At 42.9% G+C, this 18,677-nt stretch overlaps 1 protein-coding gene across 2 annotated transcripts in view; it reads right to left on the minus strand.

Annotated features, from left to right (window-relative positions):
- LOC106577113 (echinoderm microtubule-associated protein-like 6) overlaps positions 1-18,677 on the minus strand; it is a 158,527-nt gene that overhangs the window by 101,459 nt on the left and 38,391 nt on the right. For both annotated transcript variants that reach the window (XM_014154859.3, XM_082964859.1), the window contains exon 2: positions 773-932. In XM_014154859.3, the coding sequence (XP_014010334.1) occupies positions 773-932 (160 nt within the window). The remainder of the gene's footprint in view (positions 1-772; positions 933-18,677) is intronic.

Genomic DNA, 18,677 nt, shown 5'->3' on the forward strand with positions numbered 1-18,677 from the left:
CCCTCCGTCCCCTCCCTCAGTCCCCTCCCTCCGTCAGTCCCCTCCCTCCCTCAGTCCCCTCCCTCCGTCCCCTCCCTCCCTCCGTCCCCTCCCTCCGTCCCCTCCCTCAGTCCCCTCCATGGATCCCCTCCCTCCGTCCCCTCCCTCCGTCCCCTCCATGGATCCCCTCCCTCAGTCCCCTCCATGCATCCCCTCCCTCCGTCCTCTTTCTCCATCCCCTCCCTCCGTCCCCTCTCTCAATTCCCTCCCTCCACCCCCTATCCTGGGTGTAGCTTACTGGTCTTGTAGGGGAAGTGAATAGGCTGCTGCTGTAGGAGACTCTCAAAGAGCCCCATCCATCAATCTAAAGGTCATAGGAGAATGGTGCTGTCCCAGCATTCCTCCCAGTAAACATGATTAATGAGAGGGCTGTACATCATCCCCAGTAGGCTTCACTTCTCTCAGCAACCCACCACCACAATCCCATTCCCACGGCTATAGGCTATGTGATACTCTTTTTATTTCATTATTTTCCAGTTTTCCGTTCTGTTCCCTGAACCGGTTCCAAGCCCTGAGTATGACCCTACAATCTCGCAAAGGATGGAGCACTCGCATTGCTGCGTGACAAAGTATTGTTGTTTTTCAGTGAGACTCAGAATATCCAACAGGTTTGCCTTGTTAACAGGGTGATAGGACAGGAAACCATCCACTAAGACAAGAGGTGAATGAGAGACAGGTGCATGCAGGAGTGCGTGAGGTGAGTCAGGTGTGAGGTGGTGTGTGTGTGTCTCACCTGTCCATCTGCGCTGAAGGCCAGGCAGGCCACTCCATGGGAGTGTCCGTCCTTGAGGACAGAGATGGTCTGTACGCTGAAGGTGTCCCACACACAGATGTAGGGTTCCTTCCCTACCTGACCTGTTGCCACCAGAGACCTCTCAGGATGAAGGCCAAGGCTGGAGAACCAGAAGAGGAGATATAACAGTATGATATAACAATATGACAGGAAATACGCACACAATGCTGTTGAAAGAAACTCATGAAATTCAGATGAAATATGTATATATTGTGTTGCTCTTTCTGGTTAAAACAGGGCGTGCCCACTCTTACTCAGGCCAGTGGTCTTGGGAACAAGGGTGTGTAATTCAGTTGCAGAGTGACTCCAGCTTTAGCACTCAAAAAACCTGATATCGCCTACATTTCTCTTTTATTACAAAAGGTGTTACCATGTGCTTGATTGATCATTGACATTACTACTCTTGTCAATATACACAGTGTTTGTTCCTTTGTCATTAGCCATTTTCAGCCCTATTCCTAAGTCAAAGGTCACGGTAATGTTTATACATTTACATTACATTTACATTTAAGTCATTTAGCAGACGCTCTTATCCAGAGCGACTTACAAATTGGTGCATTCACCTTATGATATCCAGTGGAACAACCACTTTACAATAGTGCATCTAAATCTTTTAAGGGGGTGTATTTCATGAAGTAGTAGTACACTCAACATACAGCATCGGTAACATCTAGCTCAAGAAGCTCATCTGATGGATCCATGTCTCTGTCTAATAGCGTTCAATCTGAAAATCATAGGTTATAGACGCCACAGTGGGTCATTGGTAGCTTCAGGTGCCAACCTCCCTCCCTTGTTCCTTTTCTTCCCCCTCTCTCCCCCCTCTCTCTCACCCTCTCTCCCTCTCCCTCGGAAGAGAAGAGTCCTGTTGTAGAACTTGTTGTTGAACAGAAGCCCACAGGTCATTGTGCTCCTTTATGAAAGGTGCCCTGGTGTTCTATAAATACATGTGATTGATGGCATCATTACTGGGGCCTGGCCGAGCGGCAGACGTTACTGTGTTCCTAGCATCAGCCACACAGGGTCAGGGATCATCACACCACCAATGGACTGAGGAAAGGGAGGCGACCACGCTCAGTACCGCTCAACACAGTGAAGTCCTCTGTGACCTTGACCATAAACACAGTACAGAGGACAAGTGGTAGCCTTACAAACCAAGCCTTGCCATTGTAAACGGTCCAATCGTAAGGACCATTTCTATCAGGAGAAATGTCCTGACAGTACAAAGCAGACATGACAGTACACACTGCAAAGCACACTGCCATGTCTTTCCTTCTCGTTCTCTTTCCTTGCTCTCTCAGTCCCTGAACGTCTTTCTCTCCCTCTGTGCTCAGTCTGACTGTCTCAGACTCTTTCATCTCAAAGCCTCTTTCTGTATGAAGCTCATGGCTGTAAATCTGGGCTTGGAGCTCTGCCTGGAGCTGAGGTGCAGCAGAGGAGAGAGGGGGGGAGGGAGGAAGAAGACAGAAATAAAGGCTGAGAAAAGAAAGGGAGTGGGAGAAATGGAGAAACCCTCACGCAAGAGAGTAAGAGAGAAAGAGAGAGAAAGAGAGGGAGAGAGAGCTCAGTTCTACTCAGCTGACTCTCATTCCCAGGCAGTCTATGTCCCAGCTGGTCCTAACAAGAGCAGACGTGCAGAGCTTGCTGATGGAGATGGAGAGACTGTGGCATGAGGGCAGATTTGCATAGGTTTCAATGGGCTGTTGGGTTTGCAGAGGCCAGGGCCAGGAGCAGAGGGACAGTGAGTACAGACATGAGCAAATGCTCCATTCATGCAGTGTGTGATGGCAGCCTAGCCAGAAAACTGTCAGTGGTGGACAAACCTGTTGATTTATTGACAGCAACAATCATGATGAATGTATTTGGGTACATTACATTAAAAAAAACATGAACCAGAAGGAAAATATGTATTTTAAAGAGAAAACCCCATATCTTTTTTTGACTCCATAAAAATAACAAATGTAAAATAATATACATACAAATTTGATCATTGATGAGATCATTTATTATACTAATCCATTATTCATATACAAAATGGTAAATAGTGAAGAACACAGAGTCAGTAGGACCAGACTGCAGTATCAGACTCTCGTTACACAAACAAACAGTAATGTGATACTCCTCTGTAGACGGTACAGGGAAATCCCCCCGGGGAAGGAAATCAGAGCCAGGCAACACTGCTGCCACCTGGGAGAGTCTCCTGATGCCTGTTCTGATGCCCTACCTACCTCAACAGACTGTTGCTGTCTATGCAGCATCGGTACTGTAGGAAGAAAGACACTGTCTATCAATCACTATCTCAATCATTTTCTTCTGTCATATTCTCTCTGAATAACTCTACAAGTTAAGGTCCTTCAGTACATGCAACAAGGTTGGTGATAATCTTACTCATATTAACTGAAAACATACGGTACTCAAATGATTCACGAGATTCATTTTCTGTCGTCCACTGCCTGCCAGCGCCGTATGTGAACAGTATAAGCTAATGTGAACCAATAGGTCTCCAGGGAACGATTTAACAAACAGTGCACTAGCAACCAACCTGCTGACAGCATGGTTGCCTTGACAACCAGACAGCCAAGGACACAGGAATCAAGAATAAGAATTAAAGTTTAACTAGAGGTGAAGTATCAGCAGACGTGGACAACAAACTTTACCTACACAAGAGCAAACCATCCTCAACCAACAAAATGTCCCACAAAATATATCCTTATGTAGCATAGTGCCTTTATGTTAAGAACACAATATTGAGATAAATTGAAGAAAGGTATGCACACTAGAAAAAGGCAATATGTGGTCTCTTCTCCCCAGCCGAGCACGACTAGGCTGTATGTAGCCTAAATTGCTCCTTTAAAAGGCATTAATAACCATGAAATAGAAGACAGTGAGAAGGATGGGTCTGTCCCTTTCCACCATTTATAAGAAACATACATACATTCCACTCTCCCTAAAATGTGTATTTTCATTAGATCTGGAATTGCAGCTACCCTGAAGGTGTATGATGAATAGAGGTCAATTGGGCCGATCCATTACTCACTATGCTGCCACATAACTCTGTCTTATCAGAAAGCCCTGGTCCTATCTACTTCACACACAGATCCTTATCATTTAGACCAGGGGTGTCAAACTCGTTCCATTGAGGGTCGAGTGACTGCATTTTTTGGGGGGGTTTCTCCTTTCAATTTGTGTCCAATTAAGACTTAGACAACCAGTTGAGGGGAGTTTCTAATCACTGACCTTCATTCATCAATCAAGTACAAGCAAGCAGCGAAAACCTGCAGGCACTCAGCCCTCCGTGGAATGAGATTCACACGTGATTTAGAGTAATGGAATGTTGAGATTGAGGCAGAAATCCTTGAAACACCGCAACAGATCCAATCAGTTCTAACAGAGAAGCATAAATCAAAACATTTTCACTAATGTGATAGCCTACAATCTCTCCATGACCTAAAACATCACTCTACAGTTCACTATAACAGGCACCTAGGTCTACTTAGCATTCACCTTAACATTGTCATTCATCCAACCTACACTGCTCACACATCCACTCCACAACCATACCACTCCCTGTTTCCTCTAACCCTTCCGTGACCTCTGCTGCTCGTGATGTTAGTCTGACTTCCTGGAATCTTTCCCACTCATTACTAGTGTGTTCCTCTCCTGTAATCGTGCCCTCTCTGTCACACCCTGATCTGTTTCACCTGTCTTTGTGCTTGTCTCCCCAGCCCCTCCAGGTGTCACCCATCTTCCCCATTATCCACAGTGTATTTATACCTATGTTCTGTTTGTCTGTTGCCAGTTCGTTTTGTTTCATCAAGCCTACCAGAGTTTTTGCCCGTGCGCCTGTCTTGCTCTAGTTCCTGTTTTCCCGGTTTTGACTATTCTGTCTGCCCTGACCCTGAGACTGCCTGCTGTTCTGTACCTTGTCACACCACCCTGGATTACTGACCTCTGCCTGGCTGCCCTGACCCCGAGACTGCCTGCTGTTCTGTACCTTTCGGACTCTGCTCTGGATTACTGACCTCTGCCTGCCCTTGACCAGTTGTTTGCCTGCCCCCCTGTTTTTGTAACACACTTCAAACTGTCTGCATCTGGGTCTTCTCTTGAGCTTTGACACTCATAATTAGTGTTCCTCTCCTATAATCTTGCCCGCTCATAATTAGTGTGCCTCTCCTGTAATCTTGCCCGCTCATAATTAGTGTGCCTCTCCTGTAATCTTGCCCTCTCATAATTAGTGTTCCTCTCCTGTAATCTTGCCCTCTCATAATTAGTGTTCCCCTCCTGCAATCTTGCCCTCTCATAATTAGTGTTATCCTCTCCTGTAATCTTGCCCTCTCAAAATTAGTGTTCCTCTCCTGTAATCTTGCCCTCTCATAATTAGCGTTATCCTCTCCTGTGATCTTGCCCTCTCATAATTAGCGTTATCCTCTCCTGTGATCTTACCCTCTCATAATTAGCGTTATCCTCTCCTGTAATCTTGCCCTCTCATAATTAGTGTTCCTCTCCTGTAATCTTGCCCTCTCATTAGTGTTATCCTCCCCTGTAATCTTGCCCTCTCATATTTAGTGTTCCTCTCCTGTAATATTGCCCTCTCATAATTAGTATTATCCTCTCCTGTAATCTTGCCCTCTCATAATTAGCGTTATCCTCTCCTGTAATCTTGCCCTCTCATAATTAGTGTGTTCCTCTCCTGTAATATTGCGCTCTCATAATTAGTGTGTTCCTCTCCTGTAATCTTGCCCTCTCATAATTAGTGTTATCCTCTCCTGTAATCTTGCCCTCTCATAATTAGTATTATCCTCTCCTGTGATCTTGCCCTCTCATAATTAGTGTGTTCCTCTCCTGTGATCTTGCCCTCTCATAATTAGCGTGTATCATCTCCTTTAATCTTGCCCTCTCATAATTAGTAGTATCCTCTCCTGTAATCTTGCCCTCTCATAATTAGTGTGTTCCTCTCCTGTAATCTTGCCCTCTCATAATTAGTGTTATCCTCTCCTGTAATCTTGCCTTCTCATAATTAGTGTGTATCCTCCCCTGTAATCTTGCCCTCTCATAATTAGTGTGTATCCTCTCCTGTAATCTTGCGCTCTCATCATTAGTGTGTATCCTCCCCTGTAATCTTGCCCTCTCATAATTAGTGTGTATCCTCTCCTGTAATCTTGCCCTCTCATAATTAGTGTGTATCCTCTCCTGTAATCTTGCCCTCTCATAATTAGCGTTATCCTCTCCTGTAATCTTGCCCTCTCATAATTAGTGTGTTCCTCTCCTGTAATCTTGCCCTCTCATAATTAGTGTTATCCTCTCCTGTAATCTTGCCCTCTCATAATTAGTGTGAGTTCCTCTCCTGTAATCTTGCCCTCTCATAATTAGTTTTAGTTCCTCTCCTGTAATCTTGCCCTTCTCATAATTAGTGTGTTCCTCTCCTGTAATATTGCCCTCTCATAATTAGTGTGTTCCTCTCCTGTAATATTGCGCCCTCATAATTAGTGTGAGTTCCTCTCCTGTAATCTTGCCCTCTCATAATTAGTGTGAGTTCCTCTCCTGTAAACTTGCCCTCTCATAATTAGTGAGTTCCTCTCCTGTAATCTTGCCCTCTCATAATTAGTGCGAGTTCCTCTCCTGTAATCTTGCCCTCTCATAATTAGTGTGAGTGCCTCTCCTGTAATCTTGCCCTCTCATAATTAGTGCGAGTTCCTCTCCTGTAATCTTGCCCTCTCATAATTAGTGTGAGTGCCTCTCCTGTAATCTTGCCCTCTCATAATTAGTGTGTTCCTCTCCTGTAATCTTGCCCTCTCATAATTAGTGTTATCCTCTCCTGTAATCTTGCCCTCTCATAATTAGTGTGCCTCTCCTGTAATCTTGCCCTCTCATAATTAGTGTTATCCTCTCCTGTAATCTTGCCTTCTCATTATTAGTGTGAGTTCCTCTCCTGTAATCTTGCCCTCTCATTATTAGTGTGAGTTCCTCTCCTGTAATCTTGCCCTTTCATAATTAGTGTGTTCCTCTCCTGTAATCTTGCCCTCTCCTAATTAGTGTGTTCCTCTCCTGTAATCTTGCCCCCTCATAATTAGTGTGAGTTCCTCTCCTGTAATCTTTCCCTCTCATAATTAGTGTGAGTTCCTCTCCTGTAATCTTGCCCTCTCATAATTAGTGAGTTCCTCTCCTGTAATCTTGCCCTCTCATAATTAGTGCGAGTTCCTCTCCTGTAATCTTGCCCTCTCATAATTAGTGTGAGTTCCTCTCCTGTAATCTTGCCCTCTCATAATTAGTGTGAGTGCCTCTCCTGTAATCTTGCCCTCTCATAATTAGTGTGTTCCTCTCTTGGAAGCCTGTGTCCTCGGGAAAACCACCATCTGCTCCAGCAAAACGATAGCAATATCACCCTGGCTATTCTTAGCAGCCACAGAATCAGCTCAGGCTAAAAACAGCAGAGAGGAACTCTGCCAAGAGAGGCTGGATTTCACAGTAAAATGCAATAACCCTGTTTATAACTGATTCAACCAGGTTGGAGGGCGGGGGGAGATAAACAGGAGAAAATTAAATGGTGCTTTGTTTGTAGTGCCTCAGAAGATTCAATACATCCCTCTGCTCCTGAGAAAGATGTTTACCTTACAGCGATAGCTCAGCCAAGATACAAAAACATTCAAGAAACATAGCTAGAACTCATAGTGAAAAGGTACTCATTGAGCTTCATTCGAATGGCTACAGCATATTTTGTATGAACAGCAGGAAATATAACCGATTAGCAATGGAAATTCTGCAATAAGGGGAATAATTTAAAACATGAATAGTCTCAGTTAATCTATAATGAGCGCAATTCCTCCGAACATTTTAAATAACTTAATGAATAAGAACAATAAGGGCTCTATTTTAACAAACCTTACGCAACGGTAAATCTTAGTGCTGGCGGTGGCGCTATAGGTCCGGGTGTGTGTCAGAAATATTTTTGCTATTTTCACAGCAGGAATTATGGGCGCAATAGCTGGCGGTGGCGCAAAAGGGCTGGGTTTTCATGAATAAACTAGTTGTAGGTGTGTCTAGGCTTGCCCCTTCACTGGCCAATCAGAACATGCTCCATGGCTAAATATGTGGTTGCTTCAACTTGTGTTTAGGTTATTTGGTTATCAACTTTTATGTTAGTCCATTATAAATAGCCTATAGAAACAAAATAACAAAATGTAGGCCTATCCCATATTTGCTAAATATGTTGAACATGTTTGTTGTCCACATTGTACTAAGTAGGCTAATTGCATGGCTTCAATATGAAAAAATATATTTTTAAACATAGCATTAGCACTGATATAGGCCTACAGTAAATTACAGTATGTCTGAGCTATGCCATACATAGTCAATATGCAAGATTAAATTCATTATTGAAAGGACATAAAAAGACAGTGAATAATTCTAATCAAATTCGAATAAAACGACAACTTGTTTTGAATAGCCTAAATACAGCTACAGGCACCATAATTTCTCCACTTTGCCATATAATATTAAGAGAAAGTAGACTATGGAGGGTTTTATGCACATCCAAAATTCTCAATATCCAATATAAAGAGAAAGGGGGAATGTCCACTTACTGTTATACTGTCCCCAAATGTTTTATAAACATCTTGAAACCGTCTTACAGATCATATTTGCACACGGCTTCTAAATTGCATTACAGCGAGCCATGCGTTCTCACCATAAAGCCATGGACAGTGAATCATTCTAATAAACTTGGTTTTTAATACAATTTTACGAAAAACAAGCTATTCTTAGACAACAACAATATTCCTAAATAAGATGGGATCAGAATCATGATATCATAAATTGCATATCTTGTTCCATTAGCAGGCACACGTAGGCCTAAGGCCAAGGGCTCTTAGGCAGGAGTAGCCTATGATGTTTGTCCAATTCATCGAAGATAGCTATTAAATAGTAGCCTAGGCCTATACAGTAGCCTAACACTACAATAGTCCTAGTTATAACAAACATGTAGCCTATCTAGTGTTCTACATTTAAAAAAGTAATCGGCTTCAACATGAAAATATTAGGCTATAGACAATGCATTCGCTTTTCCACTTAGCTTACCATCGCCATTGATATTTTCCACTTAGCTTACCATCGCCATTGATATTTTCCACTTAGCTTACCATCGCCATTGATATTTTCCACTTAGCTTACCATCGCCATTGATATTTTCCACTTAGCTTACCATCGCCATTGATATTTTCCACTTAGCTTACCATCGCCATTGATATGGCCAGTAGTGACTTTGTAAACAAGCCTAAAAGCAGATTCAGCACCATAGACAGCTATCAAAATTCACACAATTTGACAGTTAGGTCCAACAGAGGAAAGTGGAAGATGCAGTATTTTTTAAATAACTTGATGTTCCTAAACAGGCTTCCTACAGTCACTAACACATTTCATGTGATGGAAATCGTACATAATGAGCCCAGACTTTTCACAGAAGCTGGACGAAAATTATGTCCAATATAACAAAAAAAGGGGGATTTCATTGACTGTTTTGCTGCAATTTTTTTGGTAATATAGCGATAGGGCACCACTCATGTTTCGTGCGCAAGCGTTGCAAAATAAATGTACACATACATGTTATTCAATCATTTCATCTAAACTGCTTGCGTGTGTCAACGAGCGTCTGCGTAGCCAGGCACTAAAAGTCCTGCCTCTCCCATCTCCTCATTGGTTTTTAGGAGCATATACCCACGTCCCATCTCCTCATTGGTTTTTAGGAGCATATACCCACGTCCCATCTCCTCATTGGTTTTTAGGAGCATATACCCACGTCCCATCTCCTCATTGGTTTTTAGGAGCATATACCCACGTCCCATCTCCTCATTGGTTTTTAGGAGCATATACCCACATGGGTGATTGAAAGATGAACTAAGATCCACACATGGAGAACACATGATTTTGTGTGACTCAAAATGGGTCAAAATTCTACAAAGATCCAGAAAAAAAGAGCCTTGTGCATTTCATGTAAAATAACAACCCAATGTTTATATCCCAGAACAAATTAGCTAGCAACAGCAAGCTAGCTAGCTAAATATCCATGAATGTTTCATGTGTTTCAACCTGTCCCCAAATTGGCATATTGGCACACGTTATTAAGGACACACCTCAAATATTTCCACCCATCCCACCTCTGCCCAAGCAAGCTGATGTTAGACGGGTAAATTACAAACCATGGCGTAAGGGGTGGAAATGCCTGCGTGACATTTTTTACATGACGAAATTGCTAACTAACATGCGTTTGACACTGCACCTCCTTACCGCCATCTGAAAATAGAGCCCCTAAGTGTCTGCCACCAGACAGTGTTGGAAGAAGTACTGTTATTAAACTGAGATTATAGAGCTGTGATTATTGCAACTCGCTGTTGGCTGGGCTCCCTGCCTGTGCCATTAAACCCCTACAACTCATCCAGAACGCCGCAGCCCGTCTGGTGTTCAACCTTCCCAATTCTCTCACGTCACCCCGCTCCTCCGCTCTCTCCACTGGCTTCCAGTCGAAGCTCGCATCCGCTACAAGACCATGGTGCTTGCCTACGGAGCTGTGAGGGGAACGGCACCTCCGTACCTTCAGGCTCTGATCAGGCCCTACACCCAAACAAGGGCACTCCGTTCATCCACCTCTGGCCGGCTCGCCTCCCTACCTCTGAGGAAGCACAGTTCCCGCTCAGCCCAGTCAAAACTGTTCGCTGCTCTGGCACCCCAATGGTGGAACAAGCTCCCTCACGACGCCAGGACAGCGGAGTCAATCACCACCTTCCGGAGACACCTGAAACCCCACCTCTTCAAGGAATACCTGGGATAAGATTTAGATGCACTATTGTAAAGTGGTTGTTCCACTGGATATTATAAGGTGAATGCACCAATTTGTAAGTCGCTCTGGATAACAGCATCTGCTAAATGACTTAAATGTAAATGTAAATGTAAATGAAGTTAGATACACCAAAGGCTAACAGCAGATCAGTCATTCTAACAGGCCTCTCAGAAAACATTAATCTCAATAATGGAACAGGCAGTTTACTGTGAGTGGTTTTGTCTGGAGAAAGCATGAGCTGTTATGACTGGGCTAATGACTGGATTACACCACCTTCAAAATGGATAGGATTCCCTATTACAGATGTAGGATCTTAATTTGAGCCAGTTTGCTACAGCCGGAAAATAATCCTACAGAAACAGGAAATGTGAATTATATGGATTATAAATAATGGACATTTTTGTAAGGATTATACATTTTTACGTAAGGGAAAATCAAGTCTGAAATTTCAAAGTGGAAATTACAAACTTCAGAAGCCTTTTTAAACCTCAAATACACACACGTTTTAAATGCTCTGCATTCCGGGAAAGCTATCCAGCAACAGGGTGATCAAATTAAGATCCTACACCTGTAGATACAATTCCAAAGGTATCCAGTGAATAGTCTAGTAGTACTGGAAAATGCCTGATGGAAATACAGTCCTGTATAGCCTATTATTTCATACAATTTCAGTACAGCACAGCAAGATAAGCATCTATGTCACAGTGCTCAGGAAAGAGCAGAGACATCACAGATTTGCATGATGAAAGATGTGCTTAAATGGTCTGTACCGTAGTTGCCTAGGAGTGTCAATGACAAGACTTGTTAAAGTAGAAACCAATTGGAAACCAAGCTACTCCTCAGACACTCACACACTGAGGTAAATTCAGCTACTGAGATCTCATAGAGATGCGGTGAAGTGAGATAGCAGGCGTGGTAGGTGTAAGAACAGAAAGTGGGAACATTCATTGCTCAAGGGGCAAAGAAATGGTGGCAAACTGAGAAGCCAATTTCCGTGTCAATTTTAATTAAGTGTGCTGAGGGTGAGAGGCAATTACAGGAGAGGAGACATGCATCAACTATTGATATCTGTTGTCATTATCCTGTGACAGGTAATCCCAAGGCTGATCAAACTACATGCTCGAATAGGTCTTTTGACACATCCTGTTACAGAACCTAATGAAATCCTACATACTTCAACCCTACTACATAAAGACGACTTTTCTGATCTCCATGGTTTGACCTAAGAGGCACTTAAGTTGATCAAAAGTTCAGCTTCCTCAACACCCTACAGCTTTTAACCAGTTTCCACGGTTCTTTCTTTCAACCGTGTCCATGCATCGAATGAAGTGCCATCTTTCACCGGTGAATGCCTTTAGATAAGCCAGAGCTCCCATATACTTCATTAATTTAGCTCCCATATACTTCATCAACTCATTACGGTCCTTTCTCATGGTGTAAGACAACTGAAGCGTACAGGCCGTGGTGTTCCACCACCCACACAGCTTGGAGGAGAGCTGCCAGCAAGGCCATGTCACTAGTAAGATGGAACTATGCCCACTGACAGACCATTGTCTAACATCCCTCCAAGGCCTACTGTTCTTATATTTAGGGCCTAATGTGGTCAGGAAAACTACCTTCATATTATCAATACAAATCTGGGCAAATGCCATAAAATCACTGAGAGCTAAATAATATATCCCGATACATGATCTTAACATGCCTGATCAGCATGCATAAGATGGTGCAAATATATACCAGGATATGGTACTGAATGAATGTATTTCTTGGCGGAGAAGTGTGTCAACAAGATAATCTATTTGTCAACCAGAGGAGGCTGGTGAGAGCAGCTATAGGAGGACAGGCTCATTGTAATGGCTGGAATGGAATAAATGGAAACCTTTCAAATAAATAGAAACCACATGTTTGACTCTGTTCCATGAATTCGATTCCAGCCATTACAATGAGCCTGTCCTCCTATAGCTGCTCTCACCAGCCTCCACTGGTGTCAACACAGTACAAAATCGATGCGTCATCAAGGTAATCAATACATTATCATAAGCACCCATGCAGTTACAATGTGTGTTTGTGAGACACCTTGGCCCAGCAACACAGTCAACCAATGGAATATCCCATCCCTTTTCATAATTTATTTTATAATATACTGTAACATCACCAATTATTATCAAGTCCGATAAACATGTTGAAAACCACTGAGAGAAAATTATGTTTGAGCATTGACTAAAGATTTTCTTTCCTTATGCACCCATCTATTTTTCAAAGGACTCCATATTGTAGTGAGGCAGAGAGAGGAACCAGTAAAGGTCAACGGCTCATTTGAAGTCTTCAGCTCCGTGAAATCAGGAACACTTCGAGCCCAGCCTGGTGTTAATGGAGCATCGTGGGAGTAGCGCTGTGTCCATCTCTGATACAGTCATTACCCCCTGGTTAATGAGACCAGCCAGTAAACACTGTCACATCTCAGATCTGTCACACACTCGCAGACGCACAGACACCAACACACACCAACACACACACACACACACACACACACACACACACACACACACACACACACACACACACACACACACACACACACACACACACACACACACACACACACACACACACACACACACACACACACACACACACACACACAAAAACACCATCAGCAATCCGTGCCCATCTCCTGGTCTCTGCATACTGGCCCTAATAAAGCTGGTATTGTGGTGTCCCAGTCAGCCCCAGTAATGTATGCAAAGGTCATGAGGAGGAGACAGAGGGGATGAGCCAAAGCTGGTGGCAGTGATGAGGGAGAGAGAGGCTGACAAGGTCTCTCTATTTCCAGTACTAATTCATTCAATCAGTGATACTACATAAAACAAATATCATATCAACCATGTCATAAGATGTCCTGGTGTCAGATTCTAGCTGGTTGATAAGTTGTAGAATAGTTCTAATAGCTTGTGACTATGCTATATAAACATTTGGTTTAACACTAGACTGTGGAGTGTGTGACTGTGACAGTAGACTGTAAAGGTCTAGTTTAAAGACTTGCTTGTCTGAGTGTGAAAGGGCTGTTTGAAAGTGTGGCTGAGTCCCGGTTCTTCCTACTTCTGCCTGGCTGGCTGGCAGTGACAGATGTATCCGGAGCCGGGTTCTGCCCTGCAGCACTGACGGAAATGGGACAGCAGAGGGAGTTCAGAGAACCAGAGCATGAGAGTAAGCACAGCCCAACCGGAGCCAGGCCGGGGATTCCAGCCAAGGGTACAGCACTGTGAAACACACCAGCTGGAGCCACAAGCACCAGTCACTTCCAGACACACGGACACATGACAAGAACACACAACTGAACCTGTGAATTTAGCAAGAGCTTTCTTCTGAATGCAGAGGCTTCCATTTTCTGACTGCCCGTTTGTATCTGCCAAGGGGATACATCTCCACACCTTTGTAATACCTCAAGGAAACGGCTGTTCAGATGGAGAGCATTCAAGAACCCATTGACTTATAAACCACTAATGTAATTCTACATTTTTTAAACTAGGCTTCTTACGGGTTCTTAGAGGTGATTTTACCTTGCACTGGGTTCATCACTGTATCCAACACTAGGTGTCTCTGTGTCTCTGTGTATGCAATGCCACAGCATTAGGGTAAAGGTAATCTCTGTTAAGACAGAACTAAAATCTTGAAGTCGTGACTTGCGACATACGCCTAGTTTCCTGAATCGGGTCACTTTTGGTGAGGTATGTTTATGTACTCTGTCCGCAAGAGATAAAGGTAAAGGTAGAGTTGCAAAATTGTGGTAAATTAAAATTAATTTCTCTGGTTTTCCCAAAATACCGGTTGGAGGAACCCCGGAATCAGGACGGAAAAAGCTAGAAATCTGGAATTCTCAAAAGAAGAATTCTGGAAAAAAATGGGAATTTATTGAAAGTTCCTGGAATTTTGGAACACTGGGTAATAACAACTGCAATGGTGACTATTTTGTTGCCCAGGTACATGGGGACATGAGAGATGGGTGGATGGGTAATTCTAAAGACTCTCATGAAAGAGACTGGATTCTAAAGCCGCTCATAGTGGAAACTAGATTCTAAAGCCTTTCATAGAGGAGACTGGATTCTAAAGCCTGTAATATAGGAGACTGGATTATAAAGCTCTCATAGAGGAGACTGGATTCTAAAGCCTGTCATAGAGGAGACTGGATTCTAAAGCCTGTCATATAGGAGACTGGATTATAAAGCTCTCATAGAGGAGACTGGATTCTAAAGCCTCTCATAGAGGAGACTGGATTCTAAAGCCTGTCATAGAGGAGACTGGATTTTAAAGCCTCTCATAGAGGAGACTGGATTCTAAAGCCTGTCATATAGGAGACTGGATTCTAAAGCCTGTCACATAGGAGACTGGATTCTAAAGCCTGTCACATAGGAGACTGGATTCTAAAGCCTGTCATACAGGAGACTAGATTCCAAAGCCTGTCATACAGGAGACTGGATTCTAAAGCCTGTCATACAGGAGACTAGATTCCAAAGCCTGTCATATAGGAGACTGGATTCTAAAGCCTGTCATAAAGGAGACTGGATTCTAAAGCCTCTCATAGAGGTGACTAGATTCCAAAGCCTGTCATATAGGAGACTGGATTCTAAAGCCTGTCATATAGGAGACTGGATTCTAAAGCCTGTCATATAGGAGACTGGATTCTAAAGCCTCTCAAAGAGGAGACTGGATTCTAAAGCCTGTCATATAGGAGACTGGAATCTAAAGCCTGTCATATAGGAGACTGGATTATAAAGCCTGTCATATAGGAGCCTGGATTCTAAAGCCTCTCAAAGAGGAGAATGGATTCTAAAGCCTGTCATATAGGAGACTGGATTCTAAAGCCTGTCATATAGGAGACTGGATTCAAAAGCCTGTCATGTAGGAGACTGGATGATAAAGCCTCTTTATAAGAGACTGGATTCTAAAGCCTGTCATATAGGAGACTGTATTCTAATGCCTGTCATATAGGAGACTGGATTCTAAAGCCTGTCATATAGGAGACTGGATTCTAAAGCCTGTAATATAGGAGACTGGATTCTAACGCCTCACATAGAGGAGACTGGATTCTAAAGCCTGTAATATAGGAGACTGGATTCTAAAGCCACTCATAGAGGAGACCGGAATCTAAAGCATCTTGTATAAGAGACTGGATTCTAAAGCCTCTCATAGAGGAGACTGGATTATAAAGCCTGTCATATAGGAGATTGGATTTGAAAAACCTCTCAAAGGAGACTGGATTCTAAAGCCTGTCATATAGGAGACTGGAATCTAAAGCCTGTCACATATTAGACTGGATTCTAAAGCCTGTCATATAGGAGACTGGATTCTAAAGCAAGTCATATGGGAGACTGGATTATAAAGCCTGTCATATAGGAGACTGGATTATAAAGCCTGCCATATAGGAGACTGGATTATAAAGCCTCTCATAGAGGAGACTGGATTATAAAGCCTGCCATATAGGAGACTGGATTATAAAGGCTCTCATATAGGAGACTGGATTATAAAGCCTCTCACAGAGGAGAATGGATTCTAAAGCCTGTCATATAGGAAACTGGATTCTAAAGCATGTCGTACAGGAGACTGGACTCTAAAGCCTGTCATACAGGAAACTGGATTCTAATGCCTGTCATATAGGAGACTGGACTCTAAAGCCTGTCATATAGGAAACTGGATTCTAATGCCTGTCATATAGGAGACTGGATTTTAATGCCTGTCATATAGGACACTGGATTGTAAAGCCTGTCATAGAGGATACTGGATTCTAAAGCCTATCATACAGGAGATTGGATTATAAAGCCTGTCTGTCATAGAGTAGACTGGATTATAAAGCCTCTCATATAGGACACTGGATTATAAAGCCTGTCTGTCATAGAGGAGACTGAATTATAAAGCCTCTCATATAAGAGACTGGATTCTAAATCCTATCATACAGGAGATTGGATTATAAAGCCTGTCTGTCATACAGGAGACTGGATTCTAAAGCCTCTCATATAGGAGACTGGACTCTAAAGCCTGTCATATAGGAGACTGGATTCTAAAGCCTCTCAAAGAGGAGACTGGATTCTAAAGCCTGTCATATAGGAGACTGGAATCTAAAGCCTGTCATATAGGAGACTGGATTATAAAGCCTGCCATATAGGAGACAGGATTATAAAGCCTGTCATATAGGAGCCTGGATTCTAAAGCCTGTCATATAGGAGACTGGATTCTAAAGCAAGTCATATGGGAGACTGGATTCAAAAGCCTGTCATATAGGAGACTGGAATATGAAGCCTGTCATAGAGGAGACTGGAATCTAAAGCCTCTCATATAGGAGACTGGATTCTAAAGCCTCTCAAAGAGGAGAATGGATTCTAAAGCCTGTCATATAGGAGACTGGATTCTAAAGCCTGTCATATAGGAGACTGGATTCTAAAGCCTGTCATGTAGGAGACTGGATTCTAAAGCCTGTCATGTAGGAGACTGGATTATAAAGCCTGTCATATAGGAGACTGGATTATAAAGCTCTCATAGAGGAGACTGGATTCTAAAGCCTGTCATATAGGAGACTGGATTATAAAGCCTGTCATAGAGGAGACTGGATTCTAAAGCCTGTCATATAGGAGACTGGATTATAAAGCCTGCCATATAGGAGACTGGATTATAAAGCCTCTCATAGAGGAGACTGGATTATAAAGCCTGCCATATAGGAGACTGGATTATAAAGCCTCTCATATAGGAGACTGGATTATAAAGCCTCTCACAGAGGAGAATGGATTCTAAAGCCTGTCATATAGGAAACTGGATTCTAAAGCATGTCGTACAGGAGACTGGACTCTAAAGCCTGTCATACAGGAAACTGGATTCTAATGCCTGTCATATAGGAGACTGGACTCTAAAGCCTGTCATATAGGAAACTGGATTCTAATGCCTGTCATATAGGAGACTGGATTTTAATGCCTGTCATATAGGACACTGGATTGTAAAGCCTGTCATAGAGGATACTGGATTCTAAAGCGTATCATACAGGAGACTGGATTATAAAGCCTCTCACAGAGGAGAATGGATTCTAAAGCCTGTCATATAGGAAACTGGATTCTAAAGCATGTCGTACAGGAGACTGGACTCTAAAGCCTGTCATACAGGAAACTGGATTCTAATGCCTGTCATATAGGAGACTGGACTCTAAAGCCTGTCATATAGGAAACTGGATTCTAATGCCTGTCATATAGGAGACTGGATTTTAATGCCTGTCATATAGGACACTGGATTGTAAAGCCTGTCATAGAGGATACTGGATTCTAAAGCCTATCATACAGGAGATTGGATTATAAAGCCTGTCTGTCATAGAGTAGACTGGATTATAAAGCCTCTCATATAGGACACTGGATTATAAAGCCTGTCTGTCATAGAGGAGACTGAATTATAAAGCCTCTCATATAAGAGACTGGATTCTAAATCCTATCATACAGGAGATTGGATTATAAAGCCTGTCTGTCATACAGGAGACTGGATTCTAAAGCCTCTCATATAGGAGACTGGACTCTAAAGCCTGTCATATAGGAGACTGGATTCTAAAGCCTCTCAAAGAGGAGACTGGATTCTAAAGCCTGTCATATAGGAGACTGGAATCTAAAGCCTGTCATATAGGAGACTGGATTATAAAGCCTGCCATATAGGAGACAGGATTATAAAGCCTGTCATATAGGAGCCTGGATTCTAAAGCCTGTCATATAGGAGACTGGATTCTAAAGCAAGTCATATGGGAGACTGGATTCAAAAGCCTGTCATATAGGAGACTGGATTATGAAGCCTGTCATAGAGGAGACTGGAATCTAAAGCCTCTCATATAGGAGACTGGATTCTAAAGCCTCTCAAAGAGGAGAATGGATTCTAAAGCCTGTCATATAGGAGACTGGATTCTAAAGCCTGTCATATAGGAGACTGGATTCTAAAGCCTGTCATGTAGGAGACTGGATTCTAAAGCCTGTCATGTAGGAGACTGGATTATAAAGCCTG

This window comes from Salmo salar, chromosome 18, assembly GCF_965601325.2.
Source record: "Salmo salar chromosome 18, fSalSal1, whole genome shotgun sequence".
Taxonomy (NCBI): Eukaryota; Metazoa; Chordata; class Actinopteri; order Salmoniformes; family Salmonidae; genus Salmo; species Salmo salar.